Source organism: Scophthalmus maximus, chromosome 12 (assembly GCF_022379125.1).
Source record: "Scophthalmus maximus strain ysfricsl-2021 chromosome 12, ASM2237912v1, whole genome shotgun sequence".
Lineage (NCBI taxonomy): Eukaryota > Metazoa > Chordata > Actinopteri > Pleuronectiformes > Scophthalmidae > Scophthalmus > Scophthalmus maximus.
This window is the reverse complement of record NC_061526.1, coordinates 6,181,068-6,203,106: the sequence shown is the minus strand read 5'-3', so window position 1 is coordinate 6,203,106 and position 22,039 is coordinate 6,181,068. Positions and strand designations below refer to the sequence as shown.

The window sequence follows — 22,039 nt, the reverse complement described above, 5'->3', positions numbered from 1 at the left end:
AGGGGTCACGAGCATGTCGGATGTAAGCAAGGGGCAGAGGCCTAGGAAAAGACACTGGAGAAATGTACTTATGATGCTAAAGTAGAAATTCATTCACCCTTAGAGTCCCACGGGTACATTTGACAGTTAAAATTATGTGTGACAAGGAAATGGAGGCACCAAGAAGTTAAAACGTTTAAAGAGCAAAGAGTCAAGGCCGAGAAGATATTGATCGATGTTGGTAAATCTCGGTACATGACGTGATTTGAAAAGAAGACGACAATCATTGGTATCACTCTGGGCTACAGTATAAGGGATTCATATCCGATCATGCAGTTTATGTTTTATCTCTATGGGTTCCTTTTTTTTTGTGAGGCACGCGTACTTACAACCTAAAGAAGTTACTGCAGTATAGTGGTAAAATAACAACGTTCAATCATTTCACGTGCCGTTTGGACCGTTGTTGTTCAATTCAAAGAGATTTTCTCTATGTTGTGACTCTAAATTATTAATCATCAGTATTTGAAAAAAAAGGGAAAACTTTTTTTTTTTAATTGCACCCTGATCTCACATGACTGAGAGTTAATGTTTGTCTCTCCACTGTGCCCCCTGTGACTCCTGAGCAGACTCCAGAGGTGTTTCTGGTTTACGTAATATCTGTGTAAATGGCTAATGTGTATGTCCGGCGGCGCACCTGTTGACACGGCACAGTAGCCGAGCGAGAGCCTTGGAAAGACGGGAAGAGGGAGTAGCTGTGAAAGCGGGAGAGGCAGAAGTCAAGGTGGAAAATAAGACGGGGCGATGGAAAGAAAGATGGAGGGGACGGAGCGTTAATGACACAGCGAGGCTCTGCTCTGCACCGCTGGCTGTTTCACGGCTCCTTGTTTTTCACCTTCTCCTGCGGAGGGGGGTCTTATTAGGGGCCAGGTTTATGGCTTCGCTGCCTCGTTCGCTGCTTCATTTCCGTCTCATACAGTGCGGCCTCAGTTCATAACACAAGTCTGTGTCTGCTTTATAGCATCCCTGACCTACAAACACGGCAGCACTAGTCATCAATTAAGGCCTCTTTTACAGACCTATATGTGTCATTTAATGAGGGTAGAGAGGGCGGAACGGGGCTGAGACATGTGGTGCTGAGGGAGGGGCCGATATGGATTTCAACACTGCACCGTACTTTGAGACTGATGCATACAATCTGCTCTAAAGGAAGGAGAAGAAAAAAAAAACTTCAAACACCTTCAGTACAGATGAAAGACCGTGCGAAAGCACCTGAGGGCAGCTTGAACACTGGGACCTTTTAAAAACCAGCAGAAAAAAAATAAAACTCACTTTTTTTTAAGGCATTCCTCCACTCTTTTTCTTCTTGTATTTCACTTGTTAACAAATTGCTCGGGTTCATTAAAACAGAGTGTTTTCATAGCTCCGGCCCTCATTTCTACTGGGTTATAATAACCATTCTGCTCACGGGGGTAGTAGCTGAGATCTGGAGACACATTGTTGTCAAATCCAAAGGAAACGAGAACCACAAGTGTCCAGGCGGCAAGGGAAGAAGCAGTTAATAAAACCCAAGTTGTAAAAACAAATGACCTTTATTCAATATTCACATTTACTGCTGACGTGAATAAGTCTGAGAGTGCGTTTGTTGATCTTCAGCTGATGCCACGAAGGTGTTGGGGTTATCTTTTTATTCTCTCATAAAGACATTTCCACGGTAACAGGATATACTTTGTGAATAGTTTGAACCCGACTTACAGTACGTCCGCATTTCATTTCTCTGTAATTGATGTTTTATTTGTCTGGGTTTTATGAGCGCAACATCATATAACATGTTACGGGTTGTAAATCACTTTGCAGTTGTGTTCCACATAAATAATGTTTATTATCAAGCTTATTAGTGGTAACATTTCCCCCACACTTTCTCTCTCTGGCTCGCAGGCAGTCCGATCTTTGCCCGGTCACTGAAAGCTCTCCATCCATCCACCGCAAAAGACCCATGGCTCCGGGGTTAGGAATCGCCCTCTCTCTATTTCTTTTCCGCCCTCTGCTCACCAAAGAAAAACGGAAAAAAAACAGAAAAACTTCCATCCAATCAGTTCAAGCCATTAATGTGGGCTGGGGGAGTTGGGGGGGGGGGGTCCTTGACCCTCAATAAGTGAGACAGAATTTGTGTTGAGCAACTGCGTTTTTTTTTATTATCCACCACAAAAACATGGAGAAACAAGCACTTGGACAGACGCACGTGAACTGTACGGAAGCAGACAGTCTGCTGTGGTTATTGATGCTGTGGGGATCAGGATTTATGCAGTAGCAGGAAATAGAGAGAGTCTTTATAAGGGACATTATGTAACATGTTGGAAGAGTTGGCAGAATACACCTCTCTGGTAAAGACATATTTACTTTTGAAAATATTTTGAGTGCAACTTACGAGGACTGAGCAAACAGAAGTGAAGACTTTAAGTTTCGCTGTGACCTTCATCTAGCGCCATCGTGGGGTTGACCTTTACCTCTGAGAGACAACATTCTGCTCAATGACCGTCTTGTAAACCACTGGTTGACTGAGTCTTTGACATGTTCCGTACACATTGACGGTCTCCGAAAGTTGAATTTCAATATTTTTGATTCCCCGACCCTCCTTTAGAGCCATCAATAGGTTCAACTCTCAGTCATGAAAGTGGCGGACCTACTAAGTTTTCATGGGTTTCCGACCCATCCCGACCCCGAGAAGACGATGGCTGGTAAAAAATACGGCAGGATAATTTCTCCGTCAACTCTTACACGTAGGTCTGCGGCAGACACTTCGTGACCGATCAGCTAACGAAACAGCGCTATTGTTGAACCATACCGGAAACAGTTGATCAGTACTAAGTAGAACCCGGACATGGTAGTGCCAAGTAGCCCATTGGACGGTACTAGCCGTCAATCACACTGTATCCTCGCACCAATGGGCACAGTGATTTATCGTCTATTTTACTCTAAATAAGACCATAATTTACAAAACGAACATCACGCTGTATTAGAGAAGATTTGAAACTTTCAATTGAGACATACGCATCTAAGGACGTCGCCCTCCGCTGGCCATTCAAGAGAATACAGGTTTTAGGCACTTCTGCATTGGCATAACTTTCCGGACCCGATGACAACATCCATTTTCATAAACAGTCTATTAGGACAAAATTCACACTGCTGGTAAGGCTGTTAGAACGAATCATGATTTTTAATCCATTTACTCTTTCCACATACATTTTTTTTAAGCTTTTTTTCATTTATAGTGTGACAACCTTTGTTTCTGCCAGTAAATCCTCGTGACCATGTAGTGTCAACTACAAAGTTTTTTCATGTACAGTAGAGATTGGTTCAATTTAAGTCTGCTGTATTTGCATGCATTCAGAATAGATCTAAAATGTCCAGTGACCTTCAAAATGCATATTAACAGTGTGTTTCAACATCAAAGATTTAAAAAAAGGTCACTAGTGTAATGTATCATGCCAATGTGGGTGTGATGGCTCAGGTGGGATAAGCAGACTCTGCACCCTTGCCTCTTCACGCAGGCATCTGGTAAGTGTCAGATCCTTGAACGGTATATTTTAATGGGTCAGAGGTGCGGGCATGCGAAGCACGCCGAAAACACGCGCCTGTGCGCATGTGCTAATCCACTGTGTAGTGTACACTTGTGTGTAAGTAAGTGTCATCGCCGTGGTGAACGTGACCGCGTAGAGCGTGATGAGCTGCATGGCATCAAGGACCGAGACGGCGATAACCGACGCGGTGTCGAGTTCAGCCACATTCCTCGGAGTTCACCAGAAACATTAATCCTTCTGGAGCTTCTTTTTAGTTTTTTATTTTGACTGTTCCTCATTTACGCTGGAGACCTCCGCGAGGAGACGAGGCCAAGAGCAGTGGAAGGAGGGAAGAAGAAAAAAATCATGATTGCAACATTTCTCTTATTGCAACACTATTCATTGTCCTCCTTAAGAGTGTGCATATTCCACCTCTCTCCTTTTGTCATTTTAATTTCCTCTGCTCAATTTATGTCCACCTTGAGGCTTTTCCCTCGGGCCGTTCGCATCGAGACCGCAAATATTTACAATGCACGTGCGGATTCAGGCGCCGATTGCAACAGATGCAGTCCAGTCTGATGCGTTACGTTCGGGGGTCGAGTCGGAGCTCAGCACCCCCATGCGCTGCCTCTTGGGATCAACAGGCATTTATGAACTTAATATTGTAAACATTGTGCAATTCCTCCAGGATCAGTTCTGGGGAAATGTTTTGCTGCACTCAAAAGTATTCCAGTCGGCAGTTCACATCCCGGTGACAGTAAAGTCATCTAATTCCTCGTGGTTCCGATCACGAAGCGTCCACCAATAAACACAATTGATGGATGTTTAAAGGGAAATGAAACAGCTATAAACAAAACAGTAAGCACGAGAGTTCATTCCTTCCTCGGAATTACTCGTTTTTTTTGTCAGCTGTCTAAGAAATGGCTCGGTTATGATCATAGTGACACTTGAGCCATCTCCATGTTAATCTAAGCTCCAGAACCACCTAGAAAGGGTGCTTTTTTTAAAACAATTCATAAGCAAAAAAAAAAGCTTTTTCCAAACCCCACATGTTTGTAATATTACAGTTATCATGTGTGTATCCAGGCTATCGTCAATCTTATATAACAGTATGAACATAGGTTTTAAACAGCTTTATCTTATTTCCATTTTCTTTCTTGTCGTTCCTTTGTCATCCGTTGCTCTTTTACCGCTTTCCCCCCCACATTCATCCGGAGCAAAGCGGTCCAGAGCAGAACAAAGCCTGTGCTGACACCACCACACTAACACAGTCCAGAGCTCCTGTCATTCTCTCGGGGCTACAGAAGAAGCTGATAAGCCAGAATGTGTGACAGGAGGAATACATGTTACCCTCCTGAACCCCCCACTTCTCTTATCCACAAACCCCATTCCCCTGGTGATCCTCCCGGATAAAGACACGGAGAGCTTGAGATTGGTTTTGGAAACATACAACAATGTTCCGTTTCGTTAAAAAAACCCAAACTCTGCAGGGTCTAGGTTCATCCTCCGTTTCTATCTGATGGGATTCCAGTCGTGTTTTGGGGAAGAGGCTGTTTCACTTGGCCGTCGACAGATTCATAAACAACACTGCTGCGGCACACTGGAGGAGAGGGTTTCCAACAGACTCCTCCAGCCAAAGATAATAATAATTGTCTGACAGGCCCATGGTTCGGTCACATTGAATCCAGACGTGTCATGGACTGTTACATGTGCGAAAACAACGTCTGAAAAGCGTAAAAAACCCCTCTTCAAACCTTCAGTCTAAACAATGAACTCACCTGAAGATATTTATCGAGCGCACACTAAGCGGATCAACCATAACTCTGGCAGTGCGCGGCTGCATTTGTGCGTCTGCCACTCAAGAGCCCCTGGCATCACTGACGGCGTACACAGAATTCATACACCTATGGTTCAGCCAAGCTCATTGAGGTCAAAAGCAAAAAGAATATTAAAGCAAGATGCTGGAAAAACAGCAGGGGCTTGTTGCGTTTGCTTGTGTGTTCCTTGGTTACGTACTCCTTTCACCGCAAATCTAATTGGTTTTGGAGCCACCGTTACTTCAAAAAAGCCTTTCAAGTTATTAGAGAATAAAACCCTCTATAAACGTCGTGCTCAGAGACGTATACAAGGGAATTTCACTCACACATTTAACAGAAACCAAAGCTGCGATGAACCGAGCCAACAGATCTTCAGCAGCGGTGTGACATGCTTCGGCATGAGCCAGCGCACTGCGGGTAGAGTACATGTCAGCTTTACAGCGCGAGGATGACGATATGCAGACAAATCAAGTGTCCGCAAAGAACAAAATAGAGCCCACTCCTCTTCCATCAGACCTCGCGTTATATAAGGAGAGTCAGAGGCAGACGGAGGAAGCAATCCTCGGCTTGCGGTCGCAGCGCCTCGCGGTGTCCTTCCTCTCCTTCACCGGCTGAGCCAGCACTGCAGTCTGCTCTCTGCCATTAATTAAACCATTAAAACAGATTAATAAGCAAAGTGGGGCTCCAGTCTCGACACAACATCTGATAAGAATTAAGGAGGCGCGCTTTTTCGGCACGATGACCCCGATGCCCTTTACTTTGGCGCTCGCGTCGCAAATTCTTCTCCTCCCGGCCCTCTCTCTTTTTCTCTCTCTCTCTCTGAGTTTTAAACACTGATCTGAATTACTTTCACTGTCACTTGAACGTCTCTTTTTCTGTTATCTGATTCTGGACTGAAAGAGTCAGACCCAGAGGGCAAGCTGTGACCTCTGTTGAGTGTAACGCAGATTTTCTGTTGTGATTGTTTCTCTTGAGCTGCACACTCAGCTGGGATTTTCTTCTCAGCCCCTCGTTCCCTCCCCACCTGTCTCGTCCCGCACAAAGGGTGAGCACAAACACACCAGCCAGTGCATCTGTTAGTCGTTCTGCTCTCCAACATTCACATTCCACCCTTTACATTTAAACTCAAACACTGGCGACCACTTGCATCAGATTGCAACATGACGGTGGAGATTCGACAGACCAACGGATGCACACTCGCAAGACAAATTGCTCTGTCGTTGCACAAAAAGGCTGCTGCCAAGTGTTTCAACTTGATTGTCTGCAGTGTGGGATGTATTTTAAGCAACACCACTCAAGCGAAAACATAATTAATTGCGGTGGAGCAAAAACCATTCATCACTTCGTGCGATTGGACCTTTCAAAAGAGAAGCAGGCGGAATACAAAGGGTTTCCCCACATTAAAGGCATCGCCGACATATTTGTCTGGGGATCAATAACAAAGAATTTCTTCTCATCTCAAGAGTATTCCTATTATGTCTGGTTGATGGTGTGGAAGAAGACAGAGACTTTGTTTGACATGTCCCTGAATTTTCATGGAAACTGTCCTGTTCTCACAACGACCAAAAAATTGCGGATCTGATTAAACGATCAAATTTAAAGGAGATTAAAAGATGAGAGGAGAGTTTAAGAGGAAGAGAAGACATCCCACATTCCATATTTTCACTCTTCCTGCACTTTAGCCTGTTTAGCCTGTCTACATTCATAAATTGGAACTCATATTTTATCCTTTAATACTACAATTTCATCTTGAATTTACAGTTTATGCATCTATATAATTTTCCAAACCCAGACAAAGAATTCCATATGTGCGTAGACCACATTAATACATGCATGATCACGCCTGCGTTCGCATCTATGGTTTACGGTCACACACACACACAGAAAAGCATAACAGGAGGGGAACTTTGGCTGATGCTCTTATCTGAAATCGCATTTGTGTGCAACCATTAAATAATAAGTCCTCGAGCGCCAACATTATAAATAAACCAGTAGTGAGGAACACAAGGGTAAAAAGGCAAAGCGCTCTGGCAACAGATGAAACAGATGTTTCAGTTCCTCAAATGGATATGTATGAAGCAGAAGTGGGAGGCGAAGCAATAAGAGCCACGGGAAGAAAGAAAAAAAGCAGTTAGTTTTAAAAATGACAGCAGCATTTATCGTTAAAATTCAGAGCAGAGGGGGGAAAAAATGGATGCATGAGATGTGATGTAAAGGAGGTGGAGAACAGGATGTGGTGTGTCCAGTCAGGGAGTCAGAGGTGAGGGAGGGCCGCCGAGGCCTTGAACACACACAAACAGATCACTGTCTCAGACCCCCACCCCCCCTCCACATGATCGGGTTTACTGATAGCGATCTGCCCCGTGGACAAGCTCACACGCCGTTAAGTGGCAAGGCTGCTTATTTAACTTCGTAGCGAGCAGCCTGAGGCCGAGTGGTCCTGATTACGAGGAGACACCGACAGGTAAACGATACAACGACAAGGAGAATGGAAACTACAAGAGGCTCTGAATGCAATTAAATAAATCATGAACATTTTTTATGCAACAAAGTTTGGGCAAGAACAACATTCGCAAGAGTGTCAAGACAAGTGACATGTGATGGGACATTTGTTGTTGCTAAGGGAGACCGGACTGACAGCACACTCTTGTAAGTTTTAGTAAAATCTTATGCATCTCTTTGCACGAGGTAGAAATATTTTTACTGTTTCGTCTTCCTTGATGCACATGAAGGGAAACAATCTCATATTTAAAGAACCGTAGCTGCTCTGGATATGACTCTGGGTGGATTTATCTCTGACTTGCCATACCCGACAGCTGTAAGAGACATATCTGTCAGCATCAGCATTTACTCTCAGTATGAGACAAGTTGACGAGGGGGAGAGGACTTTTGATATTGAAACACAAGTAGGAGTAAGAGTTCGTTGAGGGCTAAAAAATGGAGCAAGGGCTGGTGACATACAAGAAAGGTCGTGATATATAAGTCTGTCTGACCTACCTGTGCACTCGTGCTGCAGGCCCTTCCCGTAGTACCCCTTCTCGCAGATGCAGTCGTACTGTCCGGTGTGTGTGCCGCACTTGCAGCTTGCCATCAGGTCGCAGCAATCCCTGCCTGCTTCGCACAGAGACGAGCAGCGTGACAAGTCCTCCTGGATGTAGCTGCCTGTGGGGAGGTCTGTGGGTGGGATAAAAAAAAAACATACACACAGGGAGGTGTAGGTTGCAGTATATGATCAAATTACTCCACCTTGGTAAACAGACAATTTACGTTAAGTGTTCGGTTAATCGGAGACTCTCACAGCACCGTTTTAAGGGCCAGACAGGGCTGACAAAGAAAGTCTAAACATATAATTTTTCTGACAGAAAAAAGTGTCACTAAAGTTTATGTATTAAAAAATAATTTGTTAAACTTCTGTTTCTGGTTGTACTGAATTTAACACTCACACCCTCCGAAGTGTATAAATAAAAAATCCAAAACACCTACAAGTCACACATGTACAACTGACTCAAAAGCAAATGGCTATATCCTTTTTTTTTTCTCCTCAGAGTAAAAATTGCTCCAAAACAAAGTAGTTACTAATAAAAAAGCTCATAATTCTGAGCTGAGACACTTTTCAAAAGAAATGGGTTGGGACTGCAATTAGTTCAGACTGAGGGGCCAAAGCCAAAATGGAAACTAAACCGGCAAGCCTTTATTTTTCCTCCAGTTGAGAGGGCGGGACAACAGAAGGTGGCACAGAAAAAGAGGGAGAAGATGACTATGAAGAAGGAGATATTGGTCTAAGACAAGCAAAAGTGGCTACAAATGTGGATCCATGTCAATAAAAAAAAAAAAATACTTTACTTTGAGGCGCCGGGCAAATGTTATTGCTGTACCTACTGTATGGAGTTGCAAAGTGCATTTACAGTTTGCGAGTGCGTGAGCATGATTTACGGCTTTCTACGCACTGCGAGCCGTACTTAACGGTGATATTTTGCAGTGATATTTTGAGTTTTAAAGCCACGGCCGAGCCAAAGTGCGGGAGGTCCACCCCCCAAAGTGTGGGAAAAGTGCCTCGCTCTGTCCAATCTGTCGAGGAGTGAGGTCTGATGATGGCTGTTGGCGGTACATAACAGAAAAAGACCCGTGTGAAATGCATGTTGTCAGATTCCATATAAAATATTATCTGCTTTCCCTTTAATGTAAACATTGAATTTTAACAGGGTCAAAAACCTTTGTTCAAAAAATATTGCTACAGGTCAAGTAGTGATGACGGGAGCATTGAGGCTTCAAAGTCAACTTGAAGGAAGCTTGAACTTGAATTTACTAAAACCAGGGGCTTGATGTAACTCTACCTTGTGCAGCTAAGTTGTGTAAGTTGGGGAAAAAGGGGTGAGATTTGATATGTATTTGCAGCTGTGAAGTGATATCCCAGATGTTTCTTTGAACAGAGTTTACATGACCCCCGGAGCGCTGTGATTCTCTCTATAAAAGATGTAGAGAGGAAGAAAAAGCAGTTTAACTTCTCTCACAACAGGTTAAGTAACCCTCGTCTGTTATTTTTTTACCTTCATGCAGTGCGCGACGCGCCAGGGCCTCGAACTCGGCAAAGTTGTGCACCAGGTAGCAATGCTTGTCCTTGGGCTGCGAGGCCATGTCGTGGAGCTCCCGGATGTTACCCTGCCAGATGCCCAGCGTGAAGATCTCGACGCCGCGCTCCCGCAGGGCCGCAGCCACCGGCCGGGGGTCTCCGCCGTTAGAGTAGCCGTCGGTGATCAGGAAGATGACCTTGGAGGAGTTGGCGCGGGACTGACGCAGGATTTGCTGTTCGGGAGGAAAGAAATAAACTCATTAAGTATCTGGTTCAGGTTTCCAACAAAAATCATTGCAAAGACGCGAAAAACGAGAAGATGCGAAATTGGTGGGTCATTCGCTTCACTCACAACGGGAAGTTATTTGGGTATGAAAAGTGTAACGCGGACCAGACAGCTGTACTTTGCTGAACAACGCTGCACGCTGGTCTCCACAACAGATTCAAACACCGCTAACCTCTTCAGTCTCCGTTTTTAACAGCGACAAACCATATTGCAAAAAATACCAGTAAGATGGAAGAATATAGCGATAAGATGTCAACAAAGACAATTTACATAGTTACGAAAATGACAAACGACATTTTATATAGTATAATATAATATAATAATATATTTTATATGACATGAACTCTATGCAGATATGAGATTTTGGTCATCTTTTACAGTCCTAACTAAAAGGAGAGAAAAAATTAATTGTGTTCCGATTTGATTAACAGAAGAAAGGTGGATTGAAAATAGAAAATTGCACATCCCAAAAAAAACTAGAAGTCTAAGACTGGAAGTGAGTCAGAGTCTTAATTAATGTAGTCATGCTGTTCCTGTAGTTATTGTAAAGGTCATTCGACTACACACACATCCCACACACATCCCACACACTGCTCCGCCTGCCAGCACGTTACCAACATAGCTCCAGCTCCAGTGACACGACTAAATTGAATAACGAAGGACGTCACACACGACCACTAAAAACAGCCCTCAATTCTAGGTTTCCTCAAAACCCCGAATCATCAAGACAGGCGACGAGGGCAGGACAGGGAGGAGGGACACACGAGAAGAAGAAAAAAAAAGGAGAAAGCTCTACAATTGTAGTTATTTCTCTGCTTTCCCAGTGGTCTAAAAACCACTGGGCAACACAGAGCGGCCCGCCGTGTCCGCCCCAGACACCGGCTATAGTTCCCAAACTAACTTTAGCCACCGTTTACAATCCACCACATACAATTAGACAGGACATTAAAGTCAGAGAAACATATCTTTATTTTTCTCTGGAGTAAAGGAGAACAAAATAAATAACAGGACCATCTGTTGGCTTTGCTGAGGACTGGAGGCCTAGCTCAAAGTGTCTGGTTTTTGCTATGAGCGTGTTTTAACTGAGGTGAAGAGGGAACGTGGATGAAAAACCAGAGAACAATGGTTGAAGAGAAAAAGCCAAGATGAAGTCAGTCGGACAGATATCCACTTACAGCCGGAAAGGTCACGGGCATGTTGTGAAACATTTTCAAACAGTGGATGGAATCCAAAGATATGTGCGGACAAACAGGATATGAGAGCTTCACGTGAGAGAGAGCAAAATACAGGAGGTGCGGAGAAAGGAGACGAGGCGTGGGTGTGACCGCCGAGCGAGGGGAAGCGAGAGCACGAGAGAAAGCTCTGGTCTTTATTGTCTAATTGGCCGAGCTTGAAGCAGCGACGTAATTACAGAGCCCGTGAGGCGAGCGAGTGAAGGAGGGAAAAAGGAGGTTGGAGAGAGAGAGAGAATAGAGGGGAGGCAGAGGCTGGGTCCTCTGATCCTCAAAGCTGCAGGCTGCCTGCTGCGCACACTCCCAGCTGTCGGTGCACCCCCGTCGGGCTGCCACCACCATGCCCCGTCCTCCTCGGCTCCTGCCAGCTGTCTGCGCAGGGGACGCTCGGCGTCCGAGCGTTAACATTTCAGGTCTTTTCACGCCGGAGCACGATGACAAATGACTGGATCTACGTGTGCACGCGCGTCTTCATGTGTAAAGGTGTTTGGGGGTGTGCGTTCGTGGCTCTTTTATTAAGCGTCGCCCCCAAAGTGCTGCTGGGTCACGGTGGTTTTCTGCTTTAGCTACGAAGTCAGCGGTCGATGTGAGCAAGTGCGGAGATGCCACCAAACGGAGCATATACGCATGCACGCCCACTAATAACACCCTTCTGAATAGTCCCCACATACTTTAGGTCAGAGTATTAACATAAAGGCGACCGCAGGAGCCAGTTTGTGGGAAGGGGATGCACTTTACAGTAACTCCCTGCATGCACCTTGCCATTCAACGCATACAGTAGAGGGTAAAGTGATGATGCAGCCACAGCGTCTACCAAACAAAATCACACAGGCTGCCAGGAAGGTAAGCTCAACACGAAACATCTGTTCGTGTATGTACAATATGCGCTCGGTTCACAAACCGAGAATAGAAAACAGAAGTGCATTAAAAAAAAACTCTAGGTGATTGCATGATGAAATCTCGGCTAATTGTGAACAGAAAAACACGTTATTTTTGGTCATATAACCACACAAGAATGGAAGTCATTCAGATAGAAGCAAAAGGGGGAAAAAACGGGGATTAAAGAAAAAGAGGAATTGTTTGAGACTCGAGCCAACACACCATAAAAGTTATGACAACTGCGTGTGTTCCGTTCTTGTGTCGATCCTAAAAATGTTCATCTTCCTTAAATCAAGTATAAAAGGCGGCGTAAAACAACGTGCTGGGAGTCTTAACTGTGTCATGTCTCAAAAATAAAGACGTTTGAAACAGCTGCATTAAAGCACTGTTGTCTCATTCCAGATAACTCAACATATTCATGTGACTGGGGCCCTCGATGTTGATCTGATGTAATAGATCCCCTAAACAATCGGGGTGAATCATGTGCAGAGTTAAATAAAGTGTCACTCAACTTTATTAAGTCTCATTATTCTCAGTTTCCCCACACAAACAAACGGCCGCGTGTGAGCTCGACGCCTCTCTACGTTGTCCATCGCGTGCATTTTTTTCTTTCAATCACGCGCTTCTGCAGTCCCCCTCAGCAGACCCCTTCAGCGCCTGCATCGGTCCAGCGATGGGAGATAACAAGCCCGTGGCAAATGGGACGGTTTAAGTGTGCCTGGTGTGGAGCCGATGATATCTGTCAAAGCAGCGGTGATAGCGCGGGGCCCCGGAGGGATTAGTGGTGAGAGCGGCAAATCTATCTGCGCCCTCCGGCAAAGCCTCGAACTTTGGCAAGAAGCAAAAGGGAGAGACGACGCTCCATATGTTCGGCTGTTTTATTTTCCACTTTCACACACACAGCATACAGTAAACTGAACACACGAGAAGATGGTACAGTAGGCTATAGCAAAGAAATTATACTTACGCACCAATATTGTCGGAGGTCTCCCAAAAAGACAAAGTGTTTTAATACGTTGTCATTGTCAATGTTTGTGGTTTGATCGTAAAAAAAATTGGGAAGATTGTTCATTTGCCTCTGGAGTTCACGTCCTTTAAATACCATATTATTTGGTCATTCTGTTAAGCTTTCATTGACAAACTAACAGCGATCAATGTCATATTAATAAGCTCACTGTGACAGTCAAAGTGCAAAGATATGCTTTTTATACAAACAAGTACCTGAATATTTCTTTAAGCGGAGAAGTGAATAAGAGATGTAATAAAAAGGCATTTTCGGATATGTCAGATCATTTCAAGATGCGTATGGCATATCCGGTGAACCCCCACATGTAAATAAAAGTGTGGATCCTTCTTCCTCTCGAAGGCTCCCACATCTCCAAACAGATGCTCGTATGATGGGAACTTCAAAAGCAGGCACCTCGCTTGCATTTGGCAAGCGGCACTGTAGGAAAACCTTTCCACACCTCCAGGGGCTAACGCTGGTGCCAAGGTATGCCAGCTGCTAATCAAAGGCTCATGTATGCGTGACAGTCATTCTGCATGCTAAATCAGCCGCACCCCAATCAGCGACACGCTGCCGGCATCCAATCACCCCCCCAACCCCCTCTGGGACTTTGATCGGAGCCTGAACCCACCTGGATTTGAGCAAAGATGGTTAATGGTTTGCACCCCGTTGAAGAAGAAAAAAAGAACAACAACGAAAAAGGAGGGCGGAAGGACACAAAAAGTTTTCTGACCGACTACTGGTTGCCAGGCATTTTTATATTTTATGATTCTTTTTAATTCTGTGCGAGTGTGCAAGATCAATGAACAGGTGGTTCAGTTTCCCAAGGTCCACTGCCTGTAAATGACGTTCAAGCAACCAGTCCCGGTTTTACGGCAGTTCCCAACGCAATGCAACGAGGCAAAAACATCTGCCTGGATGATGAACACAAACCATCGGGTTCGATAAAACGGAATAAAACGGCTTTTACTCACTTAGCCAGTTTTCTTGCGGCGCTCATTTTATTTGCAAACGTCAAACGCTGAGCAGTGAATCCTAAAGAGCCACATCGCTTCCTTCCTGCAATATGACATTCTTTCTTTCTCTACCCAACCTCCCTCTGTGTTGCCATTAGGTTTTATATAAAATGTTTATTTTTATCTTTCTATATATGCTCTAGTTTATCAGAAGCTATCGGGGCCCTTCGAGGTCAAGCCCGCTCAGATTTCGCAGTATCTCACACGGTTGTCATGCGTGTCACCGATGGAGAATAAAGACTCCACAACAGCATGAGAGACAAGACTTTTATCATATTATATCATATTTGACTATCACATGATTTCTTCACTTCTCCGCCTTCCAAAAAAATAAAAACAAAACCCCTTCTTTGGCGGACATTCCACAGACCACAAGAAACGCAGCCCAACTGCATCCGCTCGGGGGGGGAAAAAAAAAGCTTTCTCCCCATCGGTCGGAAGCGAGAGCGCTTGTTTTCACAGGGTATCAGCTCTTGGCCTGGGTGGTAAGAATAACAACAACAACTCTGCAGGGACCCCCGAGAGAGCAACACGCAACGCGAGTGAAATCGCACAGACACTCAACTCAACTTTGGCTTTTTTGTTGCGCAACCTTCTCAGGGACGCATACTTTGGATGTTTGAGATAAACTGGGTCACTCGCTAAGGATACTTCCTGGTCAAATCGCGGGGGGGAAAAGCCACGATCTTTTGTGCCACAAACATGTTTGGTTTGCTTGACGGGAATAGCACTTTTTGTTTTTGGGTGACATACTAAGATAATTCTAATTAAAATGTTTTAAGTTTAAACAGTTTTCCCATTTTGAAGCAAAATTAATCCTGACATGTTTTGACTTGAGAGCACATGCAAAGCACATGTATGGCCATTTGCCTTCAAGCTTCCAGATTCCGTTTGTTCCTCATGCCTGTCATGCCTCATCACCTCTGTTTTGCTAACTTTATTTCCCCAAAACTTCCCATGTTGTTTGGGTATAGGCACGCAGCAGGGGCCAGAAGTTTGGTTTCCACAAGCGGCCACCCAGAATGCAAAGAGCCAACGCAGGTGGCTTCGCATCTGTCCTGGAAATCATTCATTATTTACATGAAACATGCCTTTAAAGTGCTTGAATAAACTTTATAGACTGAGATCTTCCACCGTTCAGCCTGTCAGTCTCTGTTCGTGGTATGTTAATCAACTTGTAGAGACTTGAAACTTGTCTCGGATACGGCATCGCAAGCCGTCTCATAAATGTCACATCAACTCTTTTTTTTTGGCAGCGTTAGGTTATCATCCCCTTGCTCACGCTGCTGCATTCGCGGACGGCTCCAACACCCATGATTTAGAACTTGCTGTCAGAGAGCATCGAGTTTAGAAGTACTGCGGAAAAACCAAACCTGTCATTCTTTTTAATTTTTCAATGTTCAAACAGTCCTTCTTAAAAACACATGGTACACTTTGGGAAATGCTCTGCAATGAAGCATGCAGTGTCTTTCATATTTAAGTTTATACAATGAGTGACTTCTGGAACATGACAGTACAGACAGATGAACCTCCGCGCTGTTATCCAGCTGTTTCTTGATGCTTATATGTGACAGGCAAAGTGGCAAAAAACCGGGACTCGCTGCCAGAGGACAACTCGCAAAAAAAGGATAAAAACCAGACAGTGTACACACCGTCTTGTCTGTAGCTCCGGTCTGTTATCCACGCTGCGGATTGACTGCTGTAAACTAACTGGAACTGAAACTGCAGCAGATATCTGCAAGCTTCGCTTACCAGATGTAAAAAAGTAAAATAAAATAAAATTTGTCTTGACCTGAGCCCAATCGAATACAGTTGAAAACTTTGCAGTAAAAGCTGGGAATGTGTGAGCATATTTGTTCGACCATCAGGATCACGGGGGAATCATAATCTCCTGACCAATTAAATTTCAATTGATATTATGAATACATCAAAGATTAATGCTGAAGTCTTAGATATCTCCACTGTCTGTGTATGAAGCAAACGTATATGGCCTCCATCCAGGCCCCGGAAACATTTTGATGAATATGTGTCTGTTCTTTCAAAAACAAGTGGACACAAAAAGGAGGAGAACATTTTAAGAATGATAACTCATCAATCATTGTGCTTCAAGTGAAGGTTTTCGAAAACCACACTCGCACAGAGACGACGTGGATAATTGTTAACCTGTCTCGGGTATATGGATGGCAAAAATTTTAGGGATGGAAAACCGTTCCTAGAACAGGAGAGCCTTTACAGGAAAACGCTCCCAATTTGGCACCAGCCTGGCTCACTTACCACTGCGTAATGACTCTAAAGTAGTGTGGACTTGTAACCGGGCCCAGCCTGACTCAGCGGTGCGACGGCATCCAGAGTGTCGGAGGAGAGAGTGTGGACAGTCGGTTAATTGCCAGACACGGTAGGCTGGACAGCTGCGCGTGTTAGCTCGACGGTTTCTGTCACAACACCATTCATCAACTACAACAACTCGCTCAGGGAGAACGACGAGAGAGAGAGAGAGAGAGAGAGGGCAGGGAACGCGGGTGAGACCGAGAGAAGCTAATTCCACACCGTGATGCCAAGGGGGGAAAGGCTATCTTGGCTGGCAAATGAGAAACCGACTCAATTATCGCCCCCGCTGGCGAAACGCTGAGGGAAACAGTTTAGGCACTGACCGCGCTCCAATCGGACACGGCCTTCTGGGTAATTGGACGAGGAGAGCTGGTTTGATTGAGTGGGGGGGAGAATAACAAGGCACTTGAAGGTCTGAGTGTCAGTTCGACGGAGCCGGGCTCAGCCTGGCTTTTCCATGTTCATAGCATGTGTTTGACTTTTTTGTTAAATAATTGAATGGTTTGGTTCTTGTCCTTCAATATGATTATATATGTTACAGTATATCAGCAAAGCATGTTTTTATGGACTTTTTTCACTATTGCATTTCAGACTTCATCTGTTTTATTTTGTGGGTACTAACATTTTGAATATTGTCCAGATAACATCTGTAAGTAACATCTGCACAATATGACATTTATTGGCATTTATTGGAAGGGTATGTCAAGTCAGTTCCGTCCTGATGAAGACCAGTGTGCTAGTTATGTTAGACAGGTTAGGATAAAATATTGGTCAATTAATCGAGGAAAAGAAAAATAACTGTTTTGATAATAATTTATACAGATTTACATTTGATGGTTCCTGTTTATCCAATCAGAGGATTTGCCCTTTTTCAAATTCACATTACTGTAAAACTGAATCTTTTTTGGGGTTTTGGACTAAAGGTCAAACACCAAAAGGGTATTTGAGGACAGCGTTTTTTCCATTTTGCTAATATTTTCTAATATACTGTATGACATACAAAATCTAGTAACTTAAAACAACAAATAGGCTGCATTATTGGTCCAGAAAATAATCATCAGTTACAATCCTAACAAGAGCGCAGACCTTCCGCCAAGGCTGAGCATTCCCCCACGTACAGTGTACGCCGCTTTCATCCAAAACATGCATTCCCATTTCCATCTGACGTACATATTGGCCACTGATTTTTATTTTTAAATATGCGTTTGTGAAGATATGACTTGCAATGGTGAAGAATCCTTGAAAAAAAATCCTTGATCCCAAATATTGTTGCTTTTAGATTTAACAAGAAGACAGTTTATTCAGGCTGCTGTTAGCTGTCAGCCTCTCATACAATGGATTGATCTCTACCTGACTATTATCACGGCTGTGAAAATGATCTATGTGACACAAAAAAAGCTATTTTCAACAGAATTAAGTCGAAGAGTGGAAGGGATCCCACGAGTTATGTAATGTTTGTGACATCCATGAGCTCATTACCTCACTGACCGAGCACAGGGCCGCCACAGCGTCATCTCTGAGGCTGAGCTCTGATTAGGATATAAACAAATTCAACAGTGCGGTGAAATGCGCGGTGCTTTCCTCGACTCCGGGCTGGCGAAATGTCGAAAAGTGCTTATACGTAGGGAATGATTTGGGGACCGTCGCCCTCGTAAAGCATCCGCGAAAAAACGTATCCCATCTTGTCCAGACTTAGCTCATGACCGCACTGCGCAGACAGACGCAGCATTTTCCTTTGTTATGTTGACAGTTGTTGCTGTAGTTGCATTTCTTCCTCATGTTCCCCCCCCTTTCTCTCTCTCTCGCCGTGCTCCGTCCCGAAGGCGATTGTTTGTTTTGGCACCAGCCGGAGGTGGAGATTTCCTCCGACAGAGGAGGTAACTGGAGAGACGTCAGTGTTTGTAGTACAGATTAATGGAGAGGTTTCAACTTATTGATTCCACTGTTTGCTCTGGACTCGTCCTTCGTCGGAAAGATAAATTATACGAGACCCCGTATGGCATTGGGTGGAAGCGCAAGCTGGGAGGTCATACGCAGGGGAGGAAGACACATTTTTGGATGGTATTGCTGGGAGATTGTATGGACTTGGCTTTGGATTTTTAAAAAAGCTCTAAACCCCCACAATAAATCAAGAGATGAATTTGGAGCATAAGATGATGTTGGACATACTCTCCTTGTTCTAGCAAAAAAATAACCCTCACTAATACACCAATACAAATATACTGTTGCTGGGAAACACCTGTGTTTAGAGTTAGGTACTCTGAATTGAAACAGATAATATTTGTATGTTTTTTGTTCTCCGCTGAAAATTGTTGGGGGGTTTTGGGTGATCGGCATTGTGTCCTGGGGGATGAGTTTTATTGCCAGCGCACGGTTTTTTAAACATGGAATGATTAAAACTAATATTTCCAGAAACTAAAATCTTCCACAGTCAGAACTGGGACATAAAAAAAACACAAAAAAAACACACACATAGAATCAAATAGAAGGCAAACAAACAAAGAAAACAGGATGGGGGCTAATTTGCGGGTTCATGTGCCAATTACGTACATACTCACAGTCCTTTACAGAAACATACAGACAGTCAGACAAACACACACACAACACACAACACACTCACCAAAGAAACCAAGTCGATGGAATCTGGCACTCTCAAACTCTAACCTCAGCATAGCGAGTGGTTTACTAATAGACCTACACGCCTTAGCTCAAAAGAACATGTTATTTAGTTTGCCACTACTGGCTCTTTGAAATAGATTTGGTTTTCTCCAGGTGCCAGTGTGTGATGCTTCTAAATCCTAATCTCGAGACGCCAAAATAAATCCGTATTCGAAGGCAACTTTTGCGATTTTGGTTCTTTCAAAGACAAAGCTGTCGACCCGATGCAGATTTGTGAGCATGGGTCAGGTTATCAGAAGGTGTGAGAGAAAATCCAGTTTCAGTGAGGCTCTTTTCATTACTTGGTAAAAATGTATATCCTTAAACTATGTTCCGCGCTTCGAATAGCTCGGTGGTCCGTCGGAAAAGAATCCACTGTTTTCTAGTCGTATTAGCAGTTGATCACGGAGCTGCTGACAGGCAGTTCCTGTCCTCGCCGATGCCTCGCTGACCTTTCACCTTGCCAACAGAGTATTATTCTTCAAAGGCTCCTCACCAATCGTTCCTGAACTCTCACTGACCCCGCCCACTCGACTTTCACGTATTGCTTTCTCTCTCTCACACACACACACACACACACACACACACGCACACACCTCAAGGCTGGTGTCAGCAGCACCTATCAATTGCTGAGCAGTATTTTAAGTGTGTGTGTGTGTGGGGGGGGGGGGGGGGGGGGGGGGGATCTGTGTGTGTAGACGTGTGCGTGTTTATGTGTGAATACCCACTCGGTGGAAAGAACTAAATGTGCGTTTCAGTGAGTGGGCATGATGTGGGTGAGGAAAGTGTGTTAACGACTGTACGTGTAAAGCAACCAGGATGTACAGAGCTGTAGATGCTTTATTTTTAAATCCAACTGTGAAGCAAATCTTTAGGCCTTTTTTTGGTAATGTTGCATAAACCTAAATGCAAAAAATTTGATGCATTAAGATAAAAAACGCAACTGTTTTCGAAAGTTATGAAAAAATGTCATCCTCAATTCAAAAAGGCAACAAGTGGAGGGTGACAAGGGTGCAAATAGCAAAACAGTAGCACGATAAATAATATAAATAATATGAATATTGTACATTGTATTTAAGTGGTATGATAAATATTATGTTTTAAGGTGACATGATTAGTATGATAAATAAATATTGCAAACATCGTAATGGTTTTGTTTTTATATATGGTCCCGTTCATTAAAGGACAGATTCAACGGACCTCTCCACATCAGCGGCTGCCATCTTAGATTCTAATGAAAAGGTTTTGGAGCACTTTTTTGTAAGTCATGGTGTCAGACCCGCTGTATTTTAGATAACCGCCTGTGATTGGCTCTATCTGTCTAAGGAACAGGAGTGGTCAGATTCACATGGGCTCTCTGATTGGTCTGGTTTCCAGGCTGGAAGAGCACAGGTGTAAATAAGGTTGTATTCCAGTTAGGGGTTCCAATCCCTGGTACTGTACATGCCGGCCTTAATGCCTTTAAGTTATTATTTACATCTGCAATGATTTTCTGGAATTACAAGTCAATATGTCTGCTGTTGGAGAGAAACCTAAGTGGAAGTCTTCAGTTCCAGGCTGGCTCCAGATGTCTGAATCGCCACCCACGTCTTCAGGCTTTTTAAAAACGATTTGAAATACGTCTGGTATTGTGATCAACGTCGGCTTTTTCCACAGTTAGAAAAATCTGAGCTCTGTAGGTGCGACTTAATAACGGGAACATGATCGTCCTGTACCGGAGCCAAAGGCCATTCCGTATAAAAATGGTGACAAGCGTGGATCAAATTGAAGAAGCTCTATGGTACAGTCGACTCTTCAGGCGCCAGTACTCCTTCAGAAGTATTTGTCGTATGGTGAAATCGTTTTCAGAAACCCCTTCCCCTGCAACGGTCTTCATGATGTTGGATTGTGGTCGGTGGGAGGGGCTGGCTATGTCTGACCATTTCTGTAACTTTCTGAAAAAGACGATTTAAAATTCACACTTCACATAGGGATTGGGCCGCTATGCTTAGATGAGAAAATAAGGCAGATTTTCTCCCTTTTTTAAAAATTGTTACACAACTATTTCCGTCACTTTTCATCAGAACAACCAAAAGTCGACACTTTGACTTTCTTCTTGGAGAGAAAATGTGAGCAGTTATTCCTACAGTACTTTTAAACAACATTGTGTCCCCTCCCTCTCAATGGCGGCCGGCTTTTAACGCCTTCTTTAAGTCAGTAGGGCAACAAACATTTTTGATTTCAAATGTTGTACGACCTCTTTCCGCTAAAAGTTTCTAACCCTGGCCCCTTCAACCGACGCCTCACTTTGATCAACATGACAAACGTTTACTGCTCTGAGCCACTGCAGCTTTTTGTGCTGACAGTAAGTTATGTCACTACTGACCAGCTAAAGTTAAGCTGAGCTGAAACTGACCACCGAATCATAAAGTATTCAACAACTGGGTGTTTATTTGTTGGGTGTAAGCATTGAAATGTTTTGTGACATTAACTATGTCTACTTTAACGGGAGCTGAAGTGGTGAAATCTGCCCTTATTAGTAAACGGCGGCTCCTGTACCCTCCCCACATCTGATTTCTATAACAAGCTCACACTCCTCCTCACTCTCACTGCAGTCATTAAATTAGAAAAAACTCTTCACTTGGGGAAAATTAATAAAAAATAGCACAGTGATGGATGCGTACTGTAGGGCGGATGTAGCGAGGTCTGAAATTTATTTTTGTTTCCAGCGG

The 22,039-nt window shown here is 43.9% G+C and overlaps 1 protein-coding gene across 5 annotated transcripts in view; it reads right to left on the bottom strand.

Moving 5' to 3' along the window:
- svep1 (sushi, von Willebrand factor type A, EGF and pentraxin domain containing 1) overlaps nucleotides 1–22,039 on the bottom strand; it is an 86,818-nt gene that overhangs the window by 48,312 nt on the left and 16,467 nt on the right. For all 5 annotated transcript variants that reach the window (XR_007031740.1, XR_007031741.1, XM_035613202.2 and 2 more), the window contains 2 exons: nucleotides 9,901–10,156; nucleotides 8,351–8,527 (listed from right to left, as the gene is read on the bottom strand). Coding sequence is in view for 3 of the 5 variants with exons in the window: in XM_035613202.2 (XP_035469095.2) it covers nucleotides 8,351–8,527; nucleotides 9,901–10,156 (433 nt within the window). In the remaining 2 variants the exon portion in view is untranslated. The remainder of the gene's footprint in view (nucleotides 1–8,350; nucleotides 8,528–9,900; nucleotides 10,157–22,039) is intronic.